We start from the raw sequence: 26669 nt of genomic DNA on the forward strand, positions 1-26669 counted from the left end.
CGTGGCCGGAGTCAAAAAAGTTCTCATTGCTGGTTCTATCAAACTGGGCACTAACAGCAGAAGAGGCCTGCCAGTCGTCTTGTGATGCAGGGTTTCAAAGATGTCTGACGTTGCCACTTGGGGAACTGCCATCTTGATGTTGAACTTATTCGCCCCACGACATAGCACATCATTAAATGTGCTCAAATCATCTACAGGAGACACTCTGGAAGGCGGAGTAGATGATATAGTGGGAGAATAGTCTCTATTTGAAGACCTTGAAGAAGACGAAGATGACGTAGAAGATGGTGAAGGGTTTCTACGCCGTCTCTGAGGAGTTGCCGATCACTGCCTCCTACGCCCCCTTGAACGTGATCTCTCTCTCACTGGGGATTTCGAGCGTGATCTTCTATGCAGCTCCGACTGAGGGACCGGAGCCCTCATTCCCATCAGTCCTGCATCTGGACGCATCTTCCAATGTCTCAGGCTTTCCAGCCACCTCGGTGACATGTTAAGAGGCCGTTCTGCACGTTCAGGTGAAGCCTCAGGTGAAACCTGCACAATATGCAGCCCTGCCGAAGACTTGGGGGCTCTGGAGACTACACTGTGCTCAGGATTTGATGAGCCAGATGAAGTCCGTTGTCTGGGCACCAATTGTCTGTCATCTGACACCTGCCCTGAGGTTGAGCCAGAATGCGCCACCACAGAGGAGTCCTGATGCATTGTCTCTTGACCCGCCACAGACCTGTCGTCTTGCTGACCTTGCGGTGATGACGCCACTAAAAGTTGTGGGCTTATTTCTGACCTCGACAAAGACCTAAGTGAGGTCCGAGAGGCTGGTCTTGATAGTCTCGAAACCGACCTTTCATCAGGTGGGGGAGACCTAGACTCTGACACTCCATGCTTCGAGCCCGAAGCAAGTTTCGACGTCGACCCACGTCGCGATGGAGACCTCGACCTTCTCTTTTTAGGTCTCGACGTCGAATTCTTCGACGCAGATCTTCCTCTCGACGTCGACCTTTTCCTCGACGACGACATACGTCTCTCCTTCGACGTCGATCGATGACTCCCCCTCGACGTCAACACTGGACCCTTCGACGTCGACACTGGATCCTTCGACGTCGACACATCCTTCGACGTCGGACGCCTCTCTTCCCTCGACGTCGATCTCTTACGGTCCTTCGACGTCGAACCTTGCGCCCCCGACGTCGTCCTTACTGCAATCGACACCAGATGTCTCGACGTCGAGAAAGATTTCGACGGCGACTGTCGAGACGCTGAACCTTGCCTCACCGACGAAGTCCTCGACTTCAATGGAGCCCTCTTCGACGCCGACAATGCTGACGGCGATCTAGATCTCGACGTCGAGCGCACATTTTTTGAAGGCGACGCTCCCTGGAGTCGATTTTTCTTAGTTCTACCTTCAGGAGAAGCTGTTCTTCGACGTTTGTGTTGAGAAGATGGCTTAGCAGATGATAACAAGCTCTTGGAGCCCTTCTCACCACGGCTCTCTCTCTCCAGAAGGCCCAGCAACCTAATTTTCTCCCTTTCTCTTAAAGTCCTACTAGAAAGGTTGAGGCAGTGATAACAATCTTCCACCTTATGAGAAGCTGGAAGACAAACCATACAAACAGAATGTGGGTCCGTTTTTGACATCTTCTTCCCACAGGAAGGACATTTGTAAAATAGAGGTGGCATTCTGACTAAAAAATCACCAACAGGTTAGTCAGAAAAAGGTATTAAACCACCAGCAGAGTAGTAAATTGTCAAAAAGACAAGAAAAAACCAACTTCTGACAGAAAAACTGTCAAAATTAGCAGAGCTCAAGTTCCAGGTTCCTCACAGAACAAGCCGGAAAAAAGAACTGACCTAACTGTCACCTGTGGTGCATGATGGGAACAGAGTTCTCCTGGAGGCCTTAAAGGCAAAGTGTGCAGATTCTCTGGGGCCTTAAAGGCAGGGTGCCAGTCTGATTTTCTGTACACAGATATTATTTCATATGCAACCTTTTAGGCTAATAACTGTTTACAACAGGTTCTTTGATGAAAATAAAAGTTTTTCATGGTTATGAAATGCATTTTAGGCTCATGCCTGTTTATTGCATTTATATACAGCATATTTTCATGCTGCAGAACGTGTGTAATTTTGGCTTTATTAGCCTATGTATATATGTTAGGCTGCATATTATGGTTATTATACATGTATACGTGTATAATTAGTTTAGAACTATGTACTTTTTGATATATTTACACATATATATGTATATTGTTTATGTGTTCCGCGTTCCCGCTCATGGGCGGAGATAATTCAGTGCTTATGACTATTAATGAGTATCCCCTGGAAGAGAAAGTGTCATACCCATAATGGGCATATTGAAGGTCAATATGTTTCACTCAGTGTGTGGTCTCAGGTGGAGATCCCTAGTGCTTCTTTAGGACCAATGTAAAAGTGCAGTGAGTACTAGTGTAGTATAGTGGCCTCTCAGTTAGACATAGTGCCACTAGTTAAAGCAAAGTGATAAATATAATAGCATATACAACCCTTGAGGCAGGGTATAGTTAGAAAGAGGAGATCCCAAATTTGTCAACCATGTTCCAATAGTACTACTGTGATTGTCTAGCAAGTTATTCAGGTGGTGAGATATCAATATATAGAGTAATGGTGACGCTCAGGTGAACAGACAAACATGTATTCATGGAATATTCTCAGTTAAAACCATGACGTGATGTCGATAAACTGACATAACCAGACAGACATGTAATGTATCACGTTCGGCCAAAGATCAGGGTCAAGGGCAAGACGCAGTGGTATACTAGCCAGTGAGTAAATGGGTTGGTATTGTTGTAGAGTAACGCAGTGTTGTGAGCGTAAAACATATAGCTATTTAAGGTAAACCATTGATGGCAAGACCTCAGGTCATTGTGCTCAAATGTGGTTGTTGGGGTACACTTACCTATACAAAGTGGGAATAGTGTCCCATGAGGTACAGTTGAGGAAATCCTCGAAATCTATGCAAGAAGTCATAGTGTTAGGTACTGCAATGTGTATAGAGTAGCGTGCAGCTGTCCAAGAGGGCCATGGAGTTATCGTAGAACCTGCAGGTCTGTTAACCTACCCGACTTCTCACCGCCTCAGTAGTATGTGCATTGCAGCTCCCGCTGTATTTGTGATATGTCAAGGTCGCAGGGTGTGTCCATACACGCCCTGTGCGGGAACGCAGGGGTCTAGTGTGCACGTCAAAGGGGAAGCGCCATCTTGGAGTGGGTTCCATTATGATAGTCACGTGTCCAATTTAGAGGATTAAGAAATCAGCGCCATCTTTGAGTAGGTTTTAACCAAAATTAGAACATTGGAATGTTGGGAGCTCCATTGAAAACAATGGAGTGCCCCAGGCTTATAATGGCTGGTATAAGCCTGAAGCTCCAACATTTCAATGTTTCTTTGTTCACAGCTCTGGCTGTGAACAAAGGCTTCAGGGAACCTGAGGGGATTCCAATCCCCTCACCTTCCCATAAGGCTTTGTTCTTTTTTGTTAGAACATTCTGCCCTCTAGTGGCAGAATGTTCTAATAGCCTTATAGCCCTTCGTAGCTGGGCTATACCGGCTATTAAAGTCCCTCTCCCTTGTTAAAGGCCCTCACCTGGAGAGGGCCTTTAATAGCCGGTATAGCCCTCTACGGCGGGCTATATGGCTATAATATGAGAGGGAAGCAGAGTATACTTAGTAGGATTGTGAGTACCCCACAGGGTAGTAGGTGGTGTAAGTAAAGTAGCCCTCGATGGTAGCAGCTACAGGAAGCCACATGTGTAAACAGGACAGTATGGGGGTCATGTGACCTGAAGCCATATACAGGTCCTCTTATTTGTCATAGGAGCAGGCAAGAAGGTAGTGCCAGGTTCCGTGGGGGTGGCGCAGGTAATGATATGTAAACAAACTGGACCCGTGTGAAGCGGGTGCTATGTGTCACAAAAAGGGTCCTGGTCTGTGGAGGTGTATGGAGTTAAGCAGGCATAGTTACATATGGCAAGTACTTTCCATTTTGAAGGAACCTGAGTAGAACAGGAAGAGAGAGGTGCTTAAAGGGAAAGTTGCCCTTATGGTAAAGAAGGTGAAAGCCGGAACATTTGTATAGTGCGCGAGATGCTCTAGGTGGCAGAACATAATGTCACGAAATTGAAATAGGAGATGTAGAATTATATAATGGGAAGCCAGCGTGTGTAGCTACAAAGTTGTAGGGCCTAAGTGCTATAATGTAGTAAGGTAAATGGTAGCCGAATATTGTTGACAAAGAGAGCTTTGGTAGAGAGTAATGTGATCCGTGTCAACTTGGGGTATCGGCATCGATACTGTGGCATGTATTACGACCAGGTGTAAGGTGTGGTAAGGCATACGTAGTTCAACTCTGTAATTCAATCCAGGGGATCTCATCATTTAGTCCATTTATATTGGAATGTAGTTTAACAACCACCGTTGTTCTTTACGGAACAGGGTAGAGGTGTTCCAAGCTGTATTTGCTTCCAGTATGGTCCATTGGAGCTGGTCTGTGGTATGGTTGTGTTCTATTCAGTGGGCGCTCATTTTCAGTGTGCTGTGGCCGCAGAGAAGAGAAAAAAACTTTTATAACGATCAATTGTTGAAGTCTGTTGATGTGACAGCTGATAGTTTGAAGGCATAGAGTACATTTACATTATAAAGCACAACATTTGTCAACCTTCGCAAAGTTCATGCCAACAGCAACTTTTTATAGCAAGCGCATTCGGCATCTTTAAATTGCGATAAATTAGCAACATTCGTTAGCCAAATTCCCTTCCCTATTGCCCCGTATTCATGGCTAGGACAGGAGCAATCCAATCCACACTCTGACATTTGAGCGACAAGAAGAAATATATGTAATGGCTTGACTGACATTCCTTAAATACCCGTCTAAGTAATAACCTACCCGGGATTGTTGGGTGCCAGTTTATGCAGCTGATTGATTTATCCTTGCTGAGCCGCAAATCGGTAAAGGATTGGTATTCCTTCAGATGAGAATCCGTTTTCCCACCAAATAAGCTTTCATCTTCCGCTAGTGCTTTCCAGTCATCGATAAACGGATTCATTATTTCATTTTGCTGCAGTGCTAGTTCAAGTCTGTTTTTTGAGAAAAATATTTTATTGTTCAAAATGTAACATTGGTTATTCCAGATTTTTAACAAGTCACCACTAATCATTAGACGTTTTTTCAATATTAGTCTGTGCTTTTACATTATTTATTAGGGAGCTTTGTGCAACAAATTCACAAAATCTAATATATCCACCTTTTGGACAGTGTGGTTTTTAAAGACTGTATGAGAGTTAAGGTTTCAAAATAAAAAATTGAAGTTTCAGATAAGGATAAATAGCTTAACTGTGATCCTAGCTCTCTTCCAGGGGAATCATCATCAAAGTCACTGAATACTCCCATCACAATGCTATGTGTAAGTATCCACAATCCTTTATTGTCTGGCTACTAATGTACGCATTTCGGCTGACTTGCAGCCTAGTTCACTGATGGCGAGGCACCGTTTTCAAAAGTATTTACATACATAGTGCATGAAGTGATCACACTACAAGTGAAACAAGCATTTGCAGTGCAGTAGGTGTAACATTTTTTAGAGTTAGCAATTTTGGCATTGTAATGTAAATGTTTTTAATTTATGTGTTTTGGAGTGAAGTAGATGTCTGTGGTGGCAATTGAGTGTTTTTTCAATGCATCTAAAAGGATGCCCATTTAAACTGAACCTGTGTATTTGTAAAAAAAAGAAAAACATGTTGACCCCAATGGAGCCTCTCAGCACAATATAACAGCCGTTCGTTACTATCCCATTCAATGGTACCCATTTTACTGAAAGGTGTAAAGGATAACGCATAGAACGACCGACCAAGGTCTAGCACAACCAAAAAAAACAGGCATCATCAATAAATATAATTGCGGTGCGTTACACTTCCCGCTTCCGTCGTTCCAAGGTGCCAATCGAGTCCAAATGTTCATACAAAAAATGGAAGGCGCACTCTTTCAAATCAATTAGTGGATCAAACACTTCAAGAAAAAAATGTTTTCTTTATTCTAGTAATCTCTACCAGAAGCGACACACAGCCAACGCGTTTCTTTCCTTTTTGGAACTTCGTCAGGGCTCTAAATAGATGTATATCTATTTGGCGTCGATATCCTATTAGGTCTAAATCAAAACCGATTGCAGCAATCCCTGGCATGATAAGCAGGAACTCGAGTTCCTGCTTATCATGCCAGGGATTGCTGTATACTCTACAGTTTGTACCGATTAGGCGGCAATCGGTTTCTTAACCGTTTGATCAGCCTCTCCAAGAAGTGGCCTACAGATACTTTCACCTCTTCTTGTGCATATCCTTATGGAGATATATCTCTAGGAGCTTGATACTTCCTTCAAATCTCATCTTTACTGGTATTCATATTACTTCTTTGGATCCAGATTCTAATGTCATTTTTGGCTCTTACTGAAAGGTGAGAGGACATGCCAGGATTCAAACCTGTGCCCTCAGGGTAAAACACTGATGACGGATACAGGTGCATTTAGTCAATTTAGCAGCCATGCTCAGTGAACATGCAATCCCATTAAAAAACGGCCACTTCAAAGAAGTGCAGCTAGTTAGACCAGAGCATTTGCGGGGTCCAGAGACGGTCAGAGAGCTGAACCATTTCATCAGTAAAGGAGCGCTCTTCATGTGTAAATGCAATCTGTCCAGTCCTTTAGCAGGGCTCATGCCGCTACTCCATGCTCATGAGCCATACAGTCTATTTAATGCCCCCATTAGAAAGAACTGGCAGCAGGCAACACTGTAAAGGAGAAGTGGTTGAATCGGGGGAAAAAAGTAGGGGAACTGTGGGCGGAGAATCAGAAGGCAGGAATAACCCAAGGATTGGGTCAGCGGGCGGAGTCAGAGGTGTGGCCAGAAAGCATAACACATCCCAATTTTTAGTATTTGTTTGGCATTTCACCGACCAGTTACAGCTTATTATGTTATTTAATTCAACCAATGGCTACACATGACTATTTAAGGTTTAATATGAGTTATTGACATTAAAATACATGCACAAAGTGGGATGTGTTTCCAATCATCAACACTTCTCCTTTTTTCCACAAGAGCAGTTCAAACATGAACAGCAAAATATCCTAGTTTGCAAATGTTTCCTATATAATTATGGATGTGCCATATTTGACACGTAACACAACATCTGCTACATAATCTGACAATTGTAACTTATAAATTGTTTGTAGCTCAAACGGATCAACAATGTTTGTTGGTGCCCCCCAATGACCACCTCTGCCACGGATTCCCTCACTACCACCCTTTACCAGTGCCCCTCAAGTACTCATAACTACACTCCCTCTCAGATTCATTTAAGTTGATTTACAGTGCCGCTCATACCAATGTAGGGTGTCAGATTACTTTACATCACACACATTACACAGAGAAAATGAAGTATACATGTGTAAATCAGTGTACAGTCAAAATATCGAGTTTTAAATATCGAGTAGCAATAATATTGAGTAAAAAATATAGAATAGACATAATATCGACTACACAGTATATAGACTACAAAAATATCGAATAGAATACTATTAATATCGAATAGAATAGCATTAATATCGAATCAAAAATATAGAATGGACAAAATATCGAATGGACAGAATATAGACAACAAAAATATCGAATTTTAGGTAAGTTAATATTATTTTTAATTTTTGTGTAATATAACTCTGTAGCGGGTTGTGGGTTTATAGGGGAATAGGGTGGGAAGTAATTTAATTATAATTAATTAAATATGGTATTTGATTTATTGGTATTTATTTTGAATTAATTGTTAATCAATTATTATTTGGTAATTAATTAAAATATAATTGGTAATTATTTTTAATTGATTAATAGATAAATATGTTAATGTTAGTAATTTATTTTCTGTAGCGGGTTGTGGGTTTATAGGGGAATAGGGTGGGAAGTAATTTAATTATAATTAATTAAATATGTTAATTTATTTATTGGTATATATTAATTAAAATATAATTGGTAATTAATTTTAATTGATTATTTGATAAATATGTTAATTGTAGTCATTTTATTTTTTCGGGTTGTGGGTTTAGAGGGGAATAAGGTGGGAAGTAATTTAACTGTAATTAGTTAAATATGTTAATTTATTTATTGGTATTTATTTCGAATTAATTGTTAATTAATTATTAATTGGTAATTAATTAAAATATAATTGGTAATTAATTTTAAATAATTGATTAATTGATAATTATGTTAATTTAATTAATTTATTTTCTGTAGTGGGTTGTGGGTTTATAGGGGAATAGGGTGGGAAGTAATTTAATTGTAAGTAATTACATTTTTAAATTTTTAGTTTTTAGATCTAATTTTTAAATATTTTTAAATTGTTACTTAATTTATTGTTCATTGGTAAATAATTTGTATTAGTAGATAATTATTAATAAAAATTAATTTTTATATGTATTTTTAATTGATTAATTAATATAATATACAAAAAAGGTTAATTATTTAAATTAATTTGTAATTGGTATTAATATTTATGTTATTTTAATTTATATATGAAGTATTTACTTTCCCTACTGTTGCACTCTCTGAAGTGGGAATTGTAATTTTTACCCCTACGCTATCCACCGCTTTCCCTACTGTTGCACTCACTGGAGTGGGAATAGTAACTTAAACCCCTATGCTATCCAACTCTTTCCCTACTATTGCACTCACTGGAGTGGAAATAGTAATTTTTACCCCTACGCTATCCAAGGCTTTCCCTACTGTTGCACTATCTGGAGTGGGAATAGTAATTTTTACCCCTACGCTATCCAACGCTTTCCCTACTGTTGCCCTCACTGGAGGGGGAATAGTAATTTTTATCCCTACACTATCCAACGCTTTCCCTACGGTTGCACTCTCTGGATTGGGAATAGTAATTTTTACCCCTACGCTATCTAACGCTTTCCCTACTGTTGCACTCACTGGAGTAGGAATAGTAATTTTTACCTTCCCACTGTCCAATGCTTTCCCTACTGTAGCACTCTCTGGAGTGGGAATAGTAATTCTTACCCCTACGCTATCCAAAGCTTTCCCTACTGTTGCACTAACTGGAGTGGGAATAGTAATTTAAACCCCTACGCTATCCAACGATTTCCCTATTATTGCACTCACTGGAGTGGAAATAGTAATTTTTACCCCTACTCTATCCAACGCTTTCCCTACTGTTGCACTCTCTGGAGTGGGAATAGTAATTTTTACCCCTACGCTATCCAACGCTTTCCCTACTGTTGCACTCACTGGAGTGGGAATAGTAATTTTTACCCCTACGCTATCCAACGCTTTCCCTACTGTTGCACTCTCTGGAGTGGGAATAGTCATTTTTACCCCTACGCTATCCAACGTTTTCCCTACTGTTGCACTCACTGGAGTGGGAATAGTAATTTAAACCCCTACGCTATCCAATGCTTTCCCTACTGTTGCACTCACTGTAGTGGGAATAGTAATTTTTACCCCTACGCTATCCAACGCTTTCCCTACTGTTGCACTCTCTGGAGTGGGAATAGTAATTTTTACCTCTACGCTATCCAATGCTTTCCCTACTGTTGCACTAACTGGAGTGGTAATAGTAAATTTAACCCTCTCGCTATCCTACGGTAAAAATATTGTATATGTTTTGTTAATAATATGTATATATATATATATATATATATATATATATATATATATATATATATATATATATATATATATATGTGTGTGTGTATTAAAATTATTATTATTTTATTTTAAGTTACATTAATTATTTATTAATTTTAAGTTTATTTAAGTATTTTAAGAATGTTTAAATTAATTATATTTATTATTATATTAATTTTAAATTACTTTTAAGACATAAAAAATTCGATATTTTGACTGTCTATATTTTTTACAATCGATATTTTGGAGTCGATATTTTTGTACTTACCTGTTTGTAGATAGGAAGTCGATATTCTGGCATTCTATATTTTCTCCACGATATTTTGGCAGGTCGATATTTTGCTCCTCGATATTCTGTCAGTGATCCGTGTAAATCACAGTATAGGAAAGGTTACATAAGGCAAAGGACTACAAGGTGTAGGAGTCACATGACAACCATACTATTAGGCAATATACCGTATTTTCTGGCTTATAAGACGACTTTTTAACCCTTGAAAATCTTTTCAAAAGTCGGGGGTCGTCTTATACGCCGGGGTCATTTTATGAGCAAGCGAATATAGCCCAAACCCTATATTTTAAAGGAAAAGTAGGGGGTCTTCTTATACGCCCAGTCGCCTTATACGCCAGAAAATACGGTAGTTTAATAGCGATTGGGCGGGAGAAACACAAACTGCGATTTTAAAATATAATTCCATGGTTGGGGATTCTCTTTAATAATCTGAATTGATTTCCATCTGAATGAACACCTTTTGCAACATTAGGATAATCAAAGACTGGGGAAAAACCCCACAATGCTCTAATTTATACCTTGCAGTTTGCATGCACCTCTTAGATGACAGTTATTAGCTCATTGTTCTATATTCAGATTTTAACTTATAAACTGAAAGTAACAAAAGAATATCTCTGACAAAAGTAATAACTCACTGACCTATTTACATTATGTGCACTTTGTGATCTGTGTGGTACATGTTCTTTTCAACTCACACATTAACCCTCTGTGCTACCTTTCCATGAGACAAAACTTCCACTAGACAAAACTCTGATCTCTCTCTCTAGGAAGAACTTTAATAACCATTTCATGACGTTTTTATTGTTTCTCAAAAATGGCTGGAGGCCAGGAAGGAGGCAGCAAGTGCTTTTAAAACTATAATATACTTGCAAACACGACGCCCCACCCAACTTCAGCGCCCAGTGTGATCAAACTGGTTGCACAGCCCTAGAGAGAGTCACCCTGCTCAGGAGTTCTGTGAGCTCAGTGACCGAGTCACTGTCGCTCTAGGGTGTGCTGCTTTGTAGGCCTGCCTGCAAGACTGGAGGTGAACTTCAGCATGGATTGTGGTGGACAGGTCTTCAAGGTTACCCCACACTTGCCACAGCTAGGGTCCACCTGCTGGTGCTAAGACACCAGGGCTTCTAAGGTCTTGCGGGGCCTTCTAAGGTCTAAAATGGGAATGTGCTCCCTCAGGAGAGTGGTCTAGGGGACTGGTTATGAGGTTGAACTTAATTCCCCAGTTCCAAATTCGGCAGGGCTGACCATAGTGCCACATTCTCTTCTCCACTGAAGACCATACTGCCCCACTGAGAGAAGCTTGCACTGCCTTCAACTACAACCCTATTGTGCCAAGCTATAAACACACGTGGATGAGTCTCAATTCAAATTATGCACTAGATAAAAGTAATTTGCTGCCTGAAAATGGCATGTGAAATGTAAGCAGGAACAACAGGTTACCTTAATGCTATGATGCTCACTTTTCAGAAATCAGTGAGTGCTTTTGCCTGAAAAGTTAAGGACAAGAGTATAGGGCCCGGAAGACACCCATTTCAAAGTCCATTGCTTATATCCTTACAAAACATAAGCAGTATGGTTTTAAAAGACCACATCCGTGAACACAGAGCCGCTGTGCACAATTCGTTTACCAATCAACCCATCAATCAGGCATTGCAGTACCTCCAGGATTTGTGCACTTCCCCGCCTGGGGAAAACAATGCTCTTTAAAGAAAGACAAGAAAACAAAAGTAGGGCTTCACAGGCCAAATCTGTAAAGTGGCACTAATGTATTTGGGGTGAATAAAATCAATCTGACCACTTTGCGACCACTCTGTCTTGATTTATTTCATTTTTTATTTATTTTTCGTACTTTGAACCTTTTAGTCCCGATGCTGCACTGTGGAAAATAAAAATGTCAGAAAAAGACGACAAAAGTGGTTTTATTTTTTGGATCCATTTCACAGGGGAACAAATAAACAAAAGGAGGAAAGAGAGGGTGAGAACCGTTTCTTGAAGTCACGGTTTTCTGCAAGTGAGGAGGAGCTAGTGTTAAAGAGAGGGAATAAGAGGAAGAAAGAGAGGGGGATCCGCTGCCAGCAGCAGAGCAGGAGTGGACACTGGCCTTGTCTTATCTGGGCAAGAAGGAATCCTTTTCCTTCTCTGCCCACCCGTCTGTCCCCGAACGGCCGTGAACGCCAAGCCTTATCTGTAGGCCTTGGCTATTTCTGCGGTCCTGGGACACATGTCTAAAATAACAAGCACTGCAATAGCCAATAGGTCTCGCTTTTGGGACCTTATAAGTATTTAGTTATGCAGCACAATATCCTTGGTGCAACAACATAAACTGTTGCATGGCTAAACACTTATAAGGTCCCAAAGGCGAGACCTATTGGCTATGCCAATGCTGGTTTAGTACTGACAGCAGCCGCGGTGCGTCCATTGGGGCGTAGGGGCGTAGCCCCACTAAGCCACATGGACACACCGTGGTATTTTTGGCAATAATTACCTGTGTTATTATTAGCGCTAGTACCGGCCGGGAATCCGCCGGGAGTGGGACACACCCGACTCAATCGGGAGTGCGCAGGGGGTGGGGCTGGCTGGGCTGCTGCAGCTTGAGTGACAGTCCACACTCAGCTGCAGCAGTACTGCGCAGGACAAGTTATGGTGCCACCTTGCCTGAGCATGCACGCTAGACTTTCCCCATAGAGAGGGACCAAGGGGGTGCTGCTTCTTACAGCAGCACCGCCGCTGAAAACAGGTTGAAAAGGGCGAGTAGTAAATGTGCCCCCCTAGCCAATCCTGGCGCTGCATGCAGTGCCAGGATTGGCTAGTCCACCGCTCCGAAGGTGTCAGGAGCAAAGGCAGGCATTTACTCGCTTCCCCCGAAGGCAGCTTCCTGCTTCCCTCTTTCTCAATCCCTCCTGGCTGCAGGGTCGGTCGGCGCGCGGACAATGGGGTCGAGGAGACGGCTGGCGCACTGTCAAGACCAAATCCGGGCATTTTTAGGCGAGTAAGTACCTGCACAAAACCCAGACATTGGTGTATTTAAATACCGAGGCAATTTTGTGTTGAACACTGATTTTTTTTCTTGTCTGTTTCAAAAAACACATCTATTGCTGACTACGTTTTAATGAGTAACTCATCAGTCTACCTGAAAGTTGGAATATACCATGTTTTAATCAGATTCCGTTACATCATTATGAATGGCTGTTCTTTTAAGTAATGTTGTTGCAGCGCTAAAAGCATGTTTTTATATATACATCATGGATCCGAGCACACAACAACCATGTGTGCGAAGCTATTCCTATTCTGTTTGTTTTACAGCGAAAAAAAAAGAATTTGCAAATGGCAACTCTGAGCATTTATCTCATTAGATGAGCGTTACACTTGCCCCTACTCGTGCTAAAGTGTCACTGCTAAAGCATGTGAATGTCACTCACACGCAAACACACCCGAAACATGGAAATGTTAAGTATGCAGGCTCAAAGAAAATGGAAAGCTATGGAAAGAAAGGAAGTGGAAGTGAACTATAGTGGGGGAAGAGGGGATGAAGATAGTGAGACGGGAGAGATAAGTCAGCCAGGGTGAGTGAAGGAGCGAAGAAGAGAGTGAGAAACGTCAGAGAAAGGAAGGGAAGCCACCGAGAGAGCAGGGGTGGAAGCAGAGACTGGGAACGGAGAAGCGGGAAGGACTGAGGTGAGAAATGAGGAGAGAAGCCCGGAGGCAGTGCAGAAGAGTCGGGGTGGGGATAAGTTACAGGCAGGCACGGTAGAGGAGGAAGCGGGACTCTCGGGTGAGACAGACGCGACTCTGGAGGAAGGGGAAGCCGGGCAGAGCTGCCACTTTCAGTGTGAGTGTCTCTGTCGCGAAAAGGAAGGACGAGACGCAGAGTGCGGGAGAGACCGTGGGATCCGGGGAGAGACACCCAGGGCAGCGTACACAGTGGCCGGGGCATCGCAGACAGACTGTCGGAGGTGCTACACAGATTGACAGCTCTAGCAGGGCAGAGTCTGCTCCTGGAGCCGGACACAGGCTACGAGAGCCGGCAAGAGACTCCTGGGCAGAGGGAGAGCCTGGAAACGCTGCACACCTGAAGAGGCGGGAGACAGTGAGGCTCGGGTGATCAGGAGAGATATTTACACCTCAGCGGGGTGCCCGAAGAGAGACCACCAACAAAGGAGACCGAAAGGTAAGTGACACCGGGACCTCGATGTCGATGTAAAATATGAAAACCGTGAAAGCAGGGGGTATTTAAGTGCGGGGGAATGGGTGCAGCAAAAATGAGCACTTTAAAGGAATTAACATCGAATTTCGATCCTTCTCTAATTGTAGAAGACAAATAAATAAAGAGACGCTGGGAGACTATTCGGCTAAATGTCTGGCAACTCCAGATATATATGTTTTCATGCTCCTACCATGTCCACCCGTCCTCTGGCATTAATTAACCTGCCAGCCCAGAGCAACTTTCAATAGAAATGATGAAATGGGACAAAGCAAAAAACAGTAACATTTTCACTCCTTTTTTTAAATTATACTGGAGAAACGTTTGTTTCAGTAAAGCCAACATCTTTGTTTGAAATCATTTCTATTGCCAGCAAATTTTTGACTTATTTTATATAAGCAGTGGAATTTGCACTCACACGGAAAACAATCTAAAACCAGAACTGCACCTGTTAAAGAGTTGACATTTAAAAAAGAGTAGAATAATGATGTCACTTCAAATAAAAGAGAGGTATGAATTGGTCAAATGGCTGGTCCTAAAAGAACGCACCTTTTTTTCAAAATATATAAACCAAATAATATAGCATTTAAAATAAAATCTGCCGCACAATACAATGTGTATTTCTGCCTCATGGCCTGCGCCCAGACACGGGATGGCCTTGATGCATGAAAGCACCTTGTGGAGAAGCTTGAATCTGTGTGTCAGCTACCGAATGGGGAACGTCCAGAGGGATCCCAGCTAAATTCCGTCTACAAAAGATGTATCTGTCGCCCCATTAGTAAGTGAAGGAACAGAGAGAACTGGGACGACATTTGTCCGATCGGGAATAAAGACATGATGATCCAAAGATGTCTATGTTTGCCCAGTTTACTGAGTGTCGCATGATGTTGAGGAGGTCGACAACAAATATATGAAGAAGATTAGCAAGGGAAGGGTTAATAGGGACATGAACTCAGAGTATGGAGAGAGCATGTGTTTGGAAATTCATGTTTTGCCTGTATTGCCTCTGCCATGAATGTCGGTTCTTACTTCAAGGTAGGCTAGTATATTGTGGTGCTTACGTCACAGATTTTAGAACGGAGGACTTTACAGCACATTGTAATGTACCCTATGGAATCTTCCACTACAGCGCATAGCCATACAAATCATTGTTTTACACTACAAAGTAGAGCAACTATTGTTTCCGTGCAGCTGTTTACGTTTTAACCAAATGTTTTACCCGGTCTAGTGTGTTTTATGGCAGCGAAAACTCTCTTTCTTATACCACATAGACTCTTTTAATTTAATTAGCGCCAAACTGTGTCTAAAATATGTTCAGGCGTATCCTTGTAGGCTGTTTTCGGTTAGAAGTTGTGAGAGGATGTGGCGTAAGAGCCAGAGCTACCGACTTTGCAACGGGGAACCAAGGTTCGATTCTCGACCTTGGCTCAACCTCATGTCATTCTGGGTACACCACTTAATAAATCTCTCTGCGCCTATCAAAAATGAATTTGTTTGTCTGTAATGTAAAACTCTCCAATACCTTCGGGAAGAGTTCGCTTTGTACAAAACTGCAAAAGCTTTATTGTACAACCTTAATCTATAGACATGTCCCAGTGCTAGCAGTATGTAGACACTGGGTGTGATATGCCACATGTCGCTGTCCTGATGAATAACACAGACACACTAATGTGTGGCCTTGTCACCAGGACTGAGGGCACACCCGATCTGTTTTTCTCCAGCTGTCCGATTCGACGTGACACGCGTTCCCGTTACTAACATGAACTGCTGCTCAATAGGAATAGGGAACTTGGTGCCTGGGGGTCTGTTGGTCTGTGTGCCTGGGGGTCTGTTGTTCTGTGTGCCTGGGGGTCTGTTGTTCTGTGTGCATGGGGGTCTGTTGTTCTGTGTGCCAGGGGGCCGGTTGTTCTGTCGGCCTGGGGGTCTGTTGTTCTGTGTGTATGGGGGTGTGTTGTTCTGTGTGTGTGTGGGGGGTCTGTTGTTCTGTGTGTGGGGGGTCTGTTCTGTGTTCCTGGGGGTCTCTTGTTCTGTGTTCCAGGGGGTCTCTTGTTCTGTGTGCCTGGGGCGGTCTGTTGTTCTGTGTGCCAGGGGGCCGGTTGTTCTGTGTGCCAGGGGGCCGGTTGTTCTGTGTCCATGGGATGGTCTGTTGTTCTGTGTGCATGGGGGTCTGTTGTTCTGGGGGTCTGTTGTTCTGTGTGCCTGGGGGTCTGTTGTTCTGTGTGCCTGGGGGGGTCTGTTGTTCTGTGTGCATGGGGGTCTGTTGTTCTGTGTGTGGGGGGGTCTCTTGTTCTGTTTGCCTGGGGTCTGTTGTTCTGTCGGCATGGGGGTCTGCCCGATGGTATGTATGCATGTGGTACTGTAGGTGTGTTAGTCTGAGAGTGCATGGATGTTTACATGCATGTATCATCTATGTCGAGTCAACGTGTGCTTGGATGGTGTGTATCTGTATTTACTATAAAAGTCAAACACATTCGCTTTGCCAATATTTGGATTTCATCTCACTTCAAAAGCAAATTTAAAGTCTAATTTTACGCCCACTTTACCTCTCAGCCTTGGTCATGGTTCCTCTAGAGAGATAACGGATGCAGAAATCTGACATTAATAGAAACAGAGTGGCTGGCTTTTATCTGGTATAAATGCTATCCCCAAGGCCTGTAAGTATGAGTTTTTATGAAATTGCATTTCTGCATGTTGCCTAGCTGCAGGGAGGAGGTTAATATTGTTGTGTAGATATCTCAGTGCACAGGAGGCTGTGGCAAATTACTCAGGACATAAATACAGTGGGGAGTTCATTGCATTGATTGTAATTCTTTTCCCAAACACATGTAAACTCAAACATACTCACACATGCAAACAGCCAAAAACACCAGCACATGTAAACGCAAACCTGCTCACACATGCAAACAGCCACAAACACCAGCACATGTAAACTCGACCATAGTCAAACATGCACACAGCCACAAACACCAGAGACCAACAAGCAGACAACCACATCCACTCACTTATTCTGATAATGGGAAGTTCCAGGCTCAAGCATGCATACCGGAGGGCCCTAGAACAGGTGAGGTGCCAAAGATGTAAAGACAACACTCCTAGCATTACAGAGTAAAGCTCATTCTCTTTCCGGTTTTTCAAAGCTGTTCCGCTTAGAAAAGGGTCAGTTCCTCTTGAGCATTCCACAAGAGTGACTCGCAGAGTAGCTACAGCAAGAGTCACGTGCTGCTTTCTGGGTGTATAGGCCTATGGGGAAGGCATATGAGTCATCAGTCATTGCTTCATAGGTTCCTCACAGTGACCGTGTGTAGGACCTCTATAATTTGATCATTGAATAGTCATATTGTATGGCTAAGCAGACCTTGAAGTTCAGATTTTTTTCTTTTTTGAGTTTTATATAGCGCGAACTAGACCTGAGACATCGGGTATCAGAGCACTTGACATGAGCACCAGTTTCGTTATAGATGAACACCTTAATTTTTTTATTGGTAGGCACGGGGAGATCACGTGATTTGCCCTGAATCACAGGTTGTAGAGTGTTGTTGCTGAGACTCTAACCAGGTTACCCAGCTTCGAAGCCGACCGCTCTAGCCGTAAGGCTACATCATCTCCCCTTGATTGTTGATTGTAGTCAATTGGTCACAATTATGCAGCTCTCCTGTACGGATCGCTCATAGTGTTCTATTTACTTAATAAAAAATGTTTGGGGAAAACAACAAAAATGTTTGCCCATATAACGTATTTTGTATTGCACGTTCTTTAAATGCCATTGTCGACATCCGCCATGCCGCTGTGCTTTTTCCTTGAAGCACATGTCTTTTCAATGCCATCTGAAATTCCTGCAGAGATTGGATGGGCCACATATTGGGTGATGTGGAGTTTCAGTGTAGAAGGACAGAGATGTAAAAGTCCCAGAACTAGGAGGCAAACATGGTGGCTTTGGTGTTGTTTGAAGGTTGTGATTGGTGGATCTAAGGTTCTGATCTGGTGTGTAGTATGGTAGAGTGTCAGAGAGGGTGTTGGGAGCCGTGTCATTTGCTGATTTGAAAGTTGTGATTGGTGAATCTAAAGTTCCGAGTTGGTGTGTAGCATGGTAGGGTGTCAGAGAGTAGGTTGAATGCCATGTCATTTGCTGATTTGTATGTCCATGTAAGTGGTTTGAATACGGTCCTGTTCTTGAAAGTGAGCCAGTTGGCCTGGTGACAGGATTCAGTCTGAGCATAATAGGACGGAATGTATGAAGCTCTGTGGTTATACTGAATAAGCAGCTACCTATGTTATGCCATCTATTAATGTAATAACTGCACTTTCACAATTGCTTTATTAACCTTCCTGCTTTGTCAAATTTGCTTGAAAATGCATGATTTTTCTTCAAAATTTTCTTGGGGGGTGTTATCCCCCCAAACCCCCCTTTTCAGGTTCGGGCTCGCTCGCTCCGCTCACTCGCTACGGTGCTGTATGCAAATCACTTTGCGCCCCACCACTTTCAAATGTCACCCACCGCCCCTGACTGACAGTAGTAATAACATTAGGTTGGGGGTGGGATGTGTTATGGGGACGGATAGGCAAGCATGTGAAGGGAGGATTGGGGAAAAATAAAAAGGTTGGTGCGAGAGAGGAGCGGGGGTATGGACGTGGGCAGCTTGTTTTCTATATTAGCAGTATCACTGTATAAAACTGGTCTTCTTATTGAAGTCTTTTCCACCCCGCATCTCTAGCAATAGACAGCTATGGTTGGTGCTTGAGGCACTGAAGTTTCAGAAGCAAACCAAGCATAAAAAAGATGGTTGTGTAATTCTATAGTTACTGTTGTGCTTGAATTTACACATGGATGCTTAGAGTGCTTCTCTGACACGGCTAAGCACAGTATTGTAATAACAAAGATAACATCAAGGGAAGTACAATGCGGTGTTGATGATAGTGGCGATAAAGTCTGCAGCAATTTCTTGTTACAGAAGATGCCTCGGTTTTCACGGATGCAGCTAATGTGGCCGTATCGGGGACACTGCTTCACATCATGAGGTTCATATTGTATACAAACATGCCTTTAAGTCCATTCATCCATCCATCTACGCAGTCAGGCTGCTTGTGAGTTAAGTCCTTTTTGCTGACTTCATCTAGCTCACAGTGCTAACATTTCATATTAAGGGCAGGTGTATGTCATTCAAATGCACAAAGCATGACATGACTTAACATATCATAACGCAGCATAACATAAAACGTCATAACATAAAACGTCATAACATACCACAAATTAAAATAGCACAACATAACAAAACAGTAAATACAATTACATAAAATAACATGCTGTATATCTGTCATCTGAAAGCCACAAGCTTGAATCCTGCCAGGCTCGGTTCACCTGTTTATACTTCTAAGCTGAACATAAAGAGAACAGTGGGTTGGGTAATGACAAAATGCTTTTCTTTGCAGTGGGCCAAATGTAGGTTGTTAATATAAAGTTTATATCTGACAAATGTATGAAAACGAGTCTGTACATGTAGAAAAGCGTTCTTTATCATTCGTTTATGATCCCACCCACAACTACCTGTGGGTAATAAATAGCATCTGTGCACCTATGCTTATGTTTGTGCACGCACGAATACTTAGACTGATGTACGCAGTTAGACCTGTGCACACACTTTCATCCATTGTTTAAGTCGTTTTTTTATCTAAGATTGTTTTTTGCAACTGAGCAATACCAAAATCTTCAAAAAGACACTAAAAATAAATAATTGAAAAAAACGGGAACTGAAAACATCCTCCGTTTCACACGGTGCTGTTCTTTGTGTCGCTCGAAGTCCACAAGCAGGGGGCGCTGTTGTTCATTTAACACGAAACCAGCTCGAGCCAAGAATGTGCTTGGAAGGTTGGCTTTATAACCTGGCGGTTTTGTTTCTAACAGACAGCAGCCGATGATCAATACCGACATGAGAGCTCGAGCCTCACTTCACGAGGGTTCTTTAATGCATTTTCAATACAACGTCACATGCAGCAATGAGGTTTTAAAGCATAGAGCGCCATCAGGGCAATGCGCACTGCCTGTAGAATATTTTGTTTTATAATGTGCTTCACGCTGAAAACCACGGGAACATCATTAACGTTTTAATGGACGTTCCTCAACGTTATTTTATCTTCCAATTAATGATAGGATCCGAAACAAAAAAACAAAACTTTTAATGCGTTTTTTTTTAGAAGCGTCCCAGCAACATGTCATTTGCTGGCCACCCCTCTGTAGTAAAACAAGCATTGGCTGCGCGGCCATAAAAGTAACGGCCATGTCTGAACTGGGGTGGTGGAGTGAGCTAAAGAATGATGATGGATTAAACCCAGAACATTTGCCTGGGGTGAGTGTTTGATTTGCTCCAGCGCTCCGTCCATCATCCCCTTTGGTATAACCTAGTACGCCCTAAGTTGGCAGGGTATGCCCAGACGTGGGTCCCTTGCTCACTTTGCCACTGCATTCAAGCTAGCCTGGCTGATGACGCTTATTAGCCAGAAACCGGTCCCAGGATGCTTGTTTCCGGTCCAGGGAAGACATGGCTTGGCAGTTCGGGCTGGACTGTTCCCATGAGGCACAGGGTCAGACTGATTTGCATGTGGCCATGTCTTAACTGGGGTGGTGGAGTGGGCTAAAGAATGATGATGGATTAAACCCTGATCAGTTGACTGGGGGTGAGTGTTTGATTTGCTCCAGCCCTCCGTCCATCATCCCCTTTGGTATAGCTTTGTTCGCCCTAAGTGTGGCAGGGTATGCCCAGACGTGGGTCCCTTGCTCACTTTGCCACTGCATTCAAGCTAGCCTGGCTGATGACGCTTATTAGCCAGAAACCGGTCCCAGGATGCTTGTTTCCGGTCCAGGGAAGACATGGCTTGGCAGTTCGGGCTGGACTGTTCCCATGAGGCACAGGGTCAGACTGATTTGCATGTGGCCATGTCTTAACTGGGGTGGTGGAGTGGGCTAAAGAATGATGATGGATTAAACCCTGATCAGTTGACTGGGGGTGAGTGTTTGATTTGCTCCAGCCCTCCGTCCATCATCCCCTTTGGTATAGCTTTGTTCGCCCTAAGTTGGCAGGGTATGCCCAGACGTGGGTCCCGTGCTCACTTTGCCACTGGATTCAAGCTAGCCTGGCTGATGACGGCTGATTAGCCAGAAACAGGTCCCAGGATGCTTGTTTCCTGTCCAGGGAAGACATGGCCTGGCAGTTCGGGCTGGACTGTTCCCATGAGGCACATGGTCAGACTGCTTTGCATATGGCCATGTCTGAACTGGGGTGGTGGAGTGAGCTAAAGAAGGATGATGGATTAAACCCAGATCAGTTGACTGGGGGTGAGTGTTTAATTTACTCCAGCGCTCCATCCATCATCCCCTTTGGTATCTCTTTGTTCGCTCTAAGTTGGCAGGGTATGCCCAGATGTGGGCCCCTTGTTCACTTTGCCACTGGATTCAAGCTAGCCTGGCGGATGATGGCTGATTAGCCAGAAACTGGTCCCAGGATGCTTGTTTCCGGTCCAGGGAAGACATGGCTTGGCAGTTCGGACTGGACTGTTCCCATGAGGCACAGGGTCAGACTGATTTGCGTATGCCATGTCTGAACTGGGGTGGTGGAGTGCGCTAAAGAATGATGATGGATTAAACCCAGATCAGTTGACTGGGGTGAGTGTTTGATTTGCTCCAGCGCTCCGTCCATCATTCCCTTTGGTATCGCTTTGTTCGCCCTAAGTTGGCAGGGTATGGCCAGACGTGGGTCCCTTGCTCACTTTGCTACTGGTTTCAAGCTAGTCTGGCTGATGACAGCTGATTAGCCAGAAACCGATCCCAGGATGCTTGCTTCTGGTCCAGGGAAGACATGGCTTGGCAGTTCAGGCTGGACTGTTTCCATGAGGCACAGGGTCAGACTGATTTGCATATGGCCATGTCTGAACTTGGGTGGTGGAGTGAGCTAAAGGATGATGATGGATTAAACCCAGATCAGTTGACTGGGGGTGAGTGTTTGATTTGCTCCAGCGCTCTGTCCATCATCCCTTTTGGTGTCGCTCTGTTCGCCCTAAGTTGGCAGGGTATGCCCAGACGTGGGTCCCTTGCTCACTTTGCCACTGGATTCAAGCTAGCCTGGCTGATGACACACCTATGGGATATTCATTAGGATGTTATTTCTCCTCATCTCCCTGTCCAACTCATTTTGTTTTTCAAAATCAGTCTTTTAAATATTAGCAAGACAACTAAAGTCCTGGGAGACGACCTGGTATTGGTTGTGGACAGTATGGGAGACAACCGAAAATACCGAAAATACCCTAAGTCTATCGACCCCTTCGTATTTCACTTCTTTCCTGAGAGAAGTAGGAGCTGTGTTTGGAGTTCACCTTTCAACATATCGTGCACTGACCTCACTGTTATGGAGCAGGGAAGAATGTGGGGTATAAGAGCGAACATCATGTCTGATTTATGTGCTGAGAAAGATGATGGAATTTAGCAGGGCTGGTGTTTTCTTTTTTAGTGGCTAAGCAATTTCGCAACAAGTTAATATTTATTTTCTTCGGAACGTGCAAACATGCGAAGGGTTAGGTTTTCTAAGTGGCAGTCGAGTATGTGAACATAATGGGAGTTTCAGGGTTGGATTTTTTTTTGCCATTTAGTGAGTCTATATTTAGCAACTAAAAGTATGTTCTGAATGAAGTGCAGGGTTTCTGGTACAGTGTTTTAACCATATAATGGTTTACAGAATGCAACTCATTTCTCATCAAGCTAAATGTTTAAAGTGCGACAACGCACCCTCAAAGGGGGTGTACCTACTTATGTAAAGGAGATGGGAATCAGTATATACTCATCAGAAGGTCGTACATAGCTTTGTTCAGCTTTTGTGCTTCATGTAGGCGCACAAGTAAGGCAGATGGTGGCGCAGCGAAAGTGAAATTAATCGCAGCTGTAAGGGTGCCCGCGAGATGGCGCCTGTGCTTGTTAGCGCGCACCCGCTTGTGTAAGAATAAAAGTTACTTACCTGTAAACTGTGGTTCTCCAGTATTGGTGTCTTTCATAGATTCACATGTTTGAATATTCCCCGTTGTCGAAGTGGGAGTCCCACGGTACATAACATAGCAATGCAGTAATAACATAAGCATGTATATAAAAAAGAAAAAAACATAGAGTTTTCATAGAGAGAAAAAACTTGTCACTTCTATAACATATCATAGTTATTATGATTAGTCCAAACTCCAGCCAATCAGGCGCCAGCACCCTCTTAGAATGTTCTCCTCAGAGGCTCAGGCCCTCAGATTTTTGTAGCACAAGAGTGAGATAGAGTTAAGTAGTAGCCAAGACCCTCTGAGGGGAGGAGGGTGGGTCGCATGTGAATCTATGACAGACACCAATACTGGAGAACCACAGTTTACAGGTAAGTGACTTTTGTTCTTCTCCAATATTGGGGTGTATTTCATAGATTCACATGCTTGAATAAGAGTAGTGAGCAGTGGCGTTAGAATAATACAAGGTACATATTACTCAACATAATAATAATAATACACAGTACGAAAAGACTGAAGCATATATAAAAGAAAAAAGTACCTTGTATACAGGAGGATGGAAGCAACAGAGGCTCACCTTATTTAAAAAGATTACGTAGGACTGCCTGCCCCACGGGTGAGTCAACGTTGTCAGCAGCATCCAGACAGTAATGTCTCGTAACGGTGTGCCTTCTGGACCATGTTACAGCTCTGCAGATGTGATGAAGAGGCACACCAGCAAATAGCGCAGTAGAAGAGTAAACCTTTCTGGTAGAATGCGCTCAAACAGTTGTAGTAAGTAGTTTTCCCGCTTGTTGATGGCAAAATGCAATCGCAGTAGATATCCAGCGTGCAATTCTTTGTTCGGTGACTGGATGGCCCTTTCGCATCTGCCCGTAGGCCACAAAAATCTGGTCAGTCTCACGGATAGTAGCCGTCCATTGAAGGTAAAATTTCAGACACCTTTTGATATCTAAAGAATGAAGTGTCCTCTCTGCTGGTGTTTGAGGATTAGGAAAAAATTTCTTTAAAACGACTGGTTCATTGAGGTGGCACTTTGGGGATAAAGGCTGGATTGGTGCTGAGCAAGACAGAGTCCTTGGGTAATTGAAGAAAAGGCGGTTTAGTAGTAAACGCCTGTATGTCACTGACTCGACGGGATGAAGTGAGAGCCAGAAGTAGAGAAGTCTTCCAAGTAATGAATTTAAGATCAACTTTATGGATTGGCTCAAAAGGGGGTTTCGTGAGCTGTGTCAACACAATGTTCAAATGCCAAGGAGGAGGTGGTTGACGTATTGGTGAACACATCCGAAAAAGACCTTTGAAAAATTGTTGAATTTTTCTAGATGAGTAAAGAGAGTTAGTACCATCTTGACAAAACCTTGAGATTGCTGCCACAAAAACTTTTAGAGTGGAATACGAGAGTCCCAATTTCGCCAGGTGTAAAAAGAAAGGCAAGAGTTGCTCCAGCGTGGAATGAATAGGATGTACTCGAGCAGCATCACACCATAGACATAATCTTTTCCATGTGAGCTTGTATGTTTTCACAGTCGAGGCTGCTCTAGCCTTAGCAAGGACCTCTCTACAATCTAAAGAAATGTCCAAATTCACAAATTCATAGTGCTCAGGTTCCAAGCTGCTAAGCGTAGAGATGCTGGGTCGGGATGACAAACTTGGCCCTGATCCAGGGTCAGAAGATTCCTAAGTGGGCGAAGAATGATCGGGTCACACTGTGATAGGAGCAGGAGTTCCGTAAACCAAACTTGTCGAAGCAACCTGGGAGCTATTAGAAAAATGTGACAGGGTTCCTTCCTCATTTTCCTCATCCGCACTTGCAATACAGTAGGCAAGATATGCACCGCATTTGTGACAGAGTTCCCCATCCTGCCAGCTCTAAATAAGGCCCTAAATCAAACGCCACAGGCCAATCCACAAAAGATTGAAACATTTGAAAAGGTTGAAATTAAAGGCATGACGACTATGATGACCAATCTTGACCAACCTTTTTAACAACATGTTCAATGTAGAAAAAACCAACACCTACCAAACAGGAGAGTGACTACTATTTAGTCATAAAACCAGTCGACAAGGGTGCCATGGCAGTCCTCTCTGATGGGAACTGTTGAGATGAGTGCCTTCATCCACTTTTCACATATGAGGAGTTCGAAAAAAATGTAGACGACCCAACCAAATGTGCAAGCTCCATGATTAAGAGCCGTCATTGAAGCCTTTGTTTGGATTTCCAAGCCTGAAGCAGCTTTTTAGGTAGTGGAAAATCCCAGGATCTTACACAATGTAAATATAAGGAGCCCCTGCTACTAATATTTGTTCCTAGGACATGGAAAAATGCAATCATTCATGAAAAATTCCTAGGCAACATGTTGGTCCTGTGTTGTCACTATATTTAACATGTCTATTTATGAGGAATTCTAGAAACATTGGCCCACATGCATCAAGCATTTTTGTATTCGCAAACGGTGCGATTCCTTAAAATCGGCCGTTTGCGAATGCAAAAGTGCTTTTTGGGATGCATGAAGCAATTTTAGAATTCGTAACATGTGTGCGAATTCTAAAATTGCGGGTGCTTTTAAGAAGTCGCAGATGTGCGATTTCTTAAAAGCAATGCATCATTTTTTTTAAAAGTGAAAATTCGCAAATAGGGTGCCACATTTACCGAGTGGTTGAACCACTCGGTAAATTTGGAAAAAGTGTGTAAAATGTGTAAAATGTTTTTTTTTCAACATTCATGTTACGGACACACATGTCCTTAGGACATGTGTGTGTGCAACATGATGCGAAAAATACATTTCAGGGGTGCATGGGGGGTCCCCCTGCACCCATGACATTTTCTAAGTGCCACTCGCAATTTCCATTGACTCCTATGGGCCTTTTGGCCCATAGGAATCAATGGGAATTGCGAAAATTAAGTTAAGAAATCGGTATTTCTTTGGGATTCGGTAAAAATTGCGATTTTTACCGAATCCCAAAAGAATACCGAAAATATTGATGCATATCATTTTGCATTTCTTAATTTGCGATTCCTTATTTTTCGCAAATTAAGAAATGCAAAAAGACACAATGATGCATGTGGGCCATTGTGCTTTACATCTATTTTAATTTTTTTATATTAATATATTTTTTATAGTCTCTAGTGGTACAATGAGTCTAGTGTCATCACGCTAGTTTTATGGTCTTACATCCTCTTTGGACCAACCAGTTGCCTAGGAATTTTTCATGAACGATTAAATCCCAGAATCTTGCCTCATATCCTGCCTCATCTGACTGAGCATATGCTGATTCAAGCCGGTTAAAGCCGATTGGGAGTCACATTAGCACAAGAGCAAGAGGTGCAGGAGAGCCATAGCTGATGGTGCAAATGGCTTTGGCTGCAGTTACGGTCTCTAACCCAAAAGAACTAGGCCTGATGCCGAACTTGGCCCTGATCCATGGTCAGAATATTCAGAAGTGGGCGAA

At 42.9% G+C, this 26669-nt stretch overlaps 1 protein-coding gene across 1 annotated transcript in view; it reads right to left on the reverse strand.

Annotated features, from left to right (window-relative positions):
* Nucleotides 1-26669, reverse strand: part of DNAI3 (dynein axonemal intermediate chain 3) — a 1062540-nt gene that overhangs the window by 659687 nt on the left and 376184 nt on the right. Inside the window, exon 9 of the mRNA XM_078645562.1 lies at nucleotides 4919-5109. Within this exon, the coding sequence (XP_078501688.1) occupies nucleotides 4919-5109 (191 nt within the window). The remainder of the gene's footprint in view (nucleotides 1-4918; nucleotides 5110-26669) is intronic.

Source organism: Lissotriton helveticus, chromosome 1_1 (genome assembly GCF_964261635.1).
Source record: "Lissotriton helveticus chromosome 1_1, aLisHel1.1, whole genome shotgun sequence".
Lineage (NCBI taxonomy): Eukaryota > Metazoa > Chordata > Amphibia > Caudata > Salamandridae > Lissotriton > Lissotriton helveticus.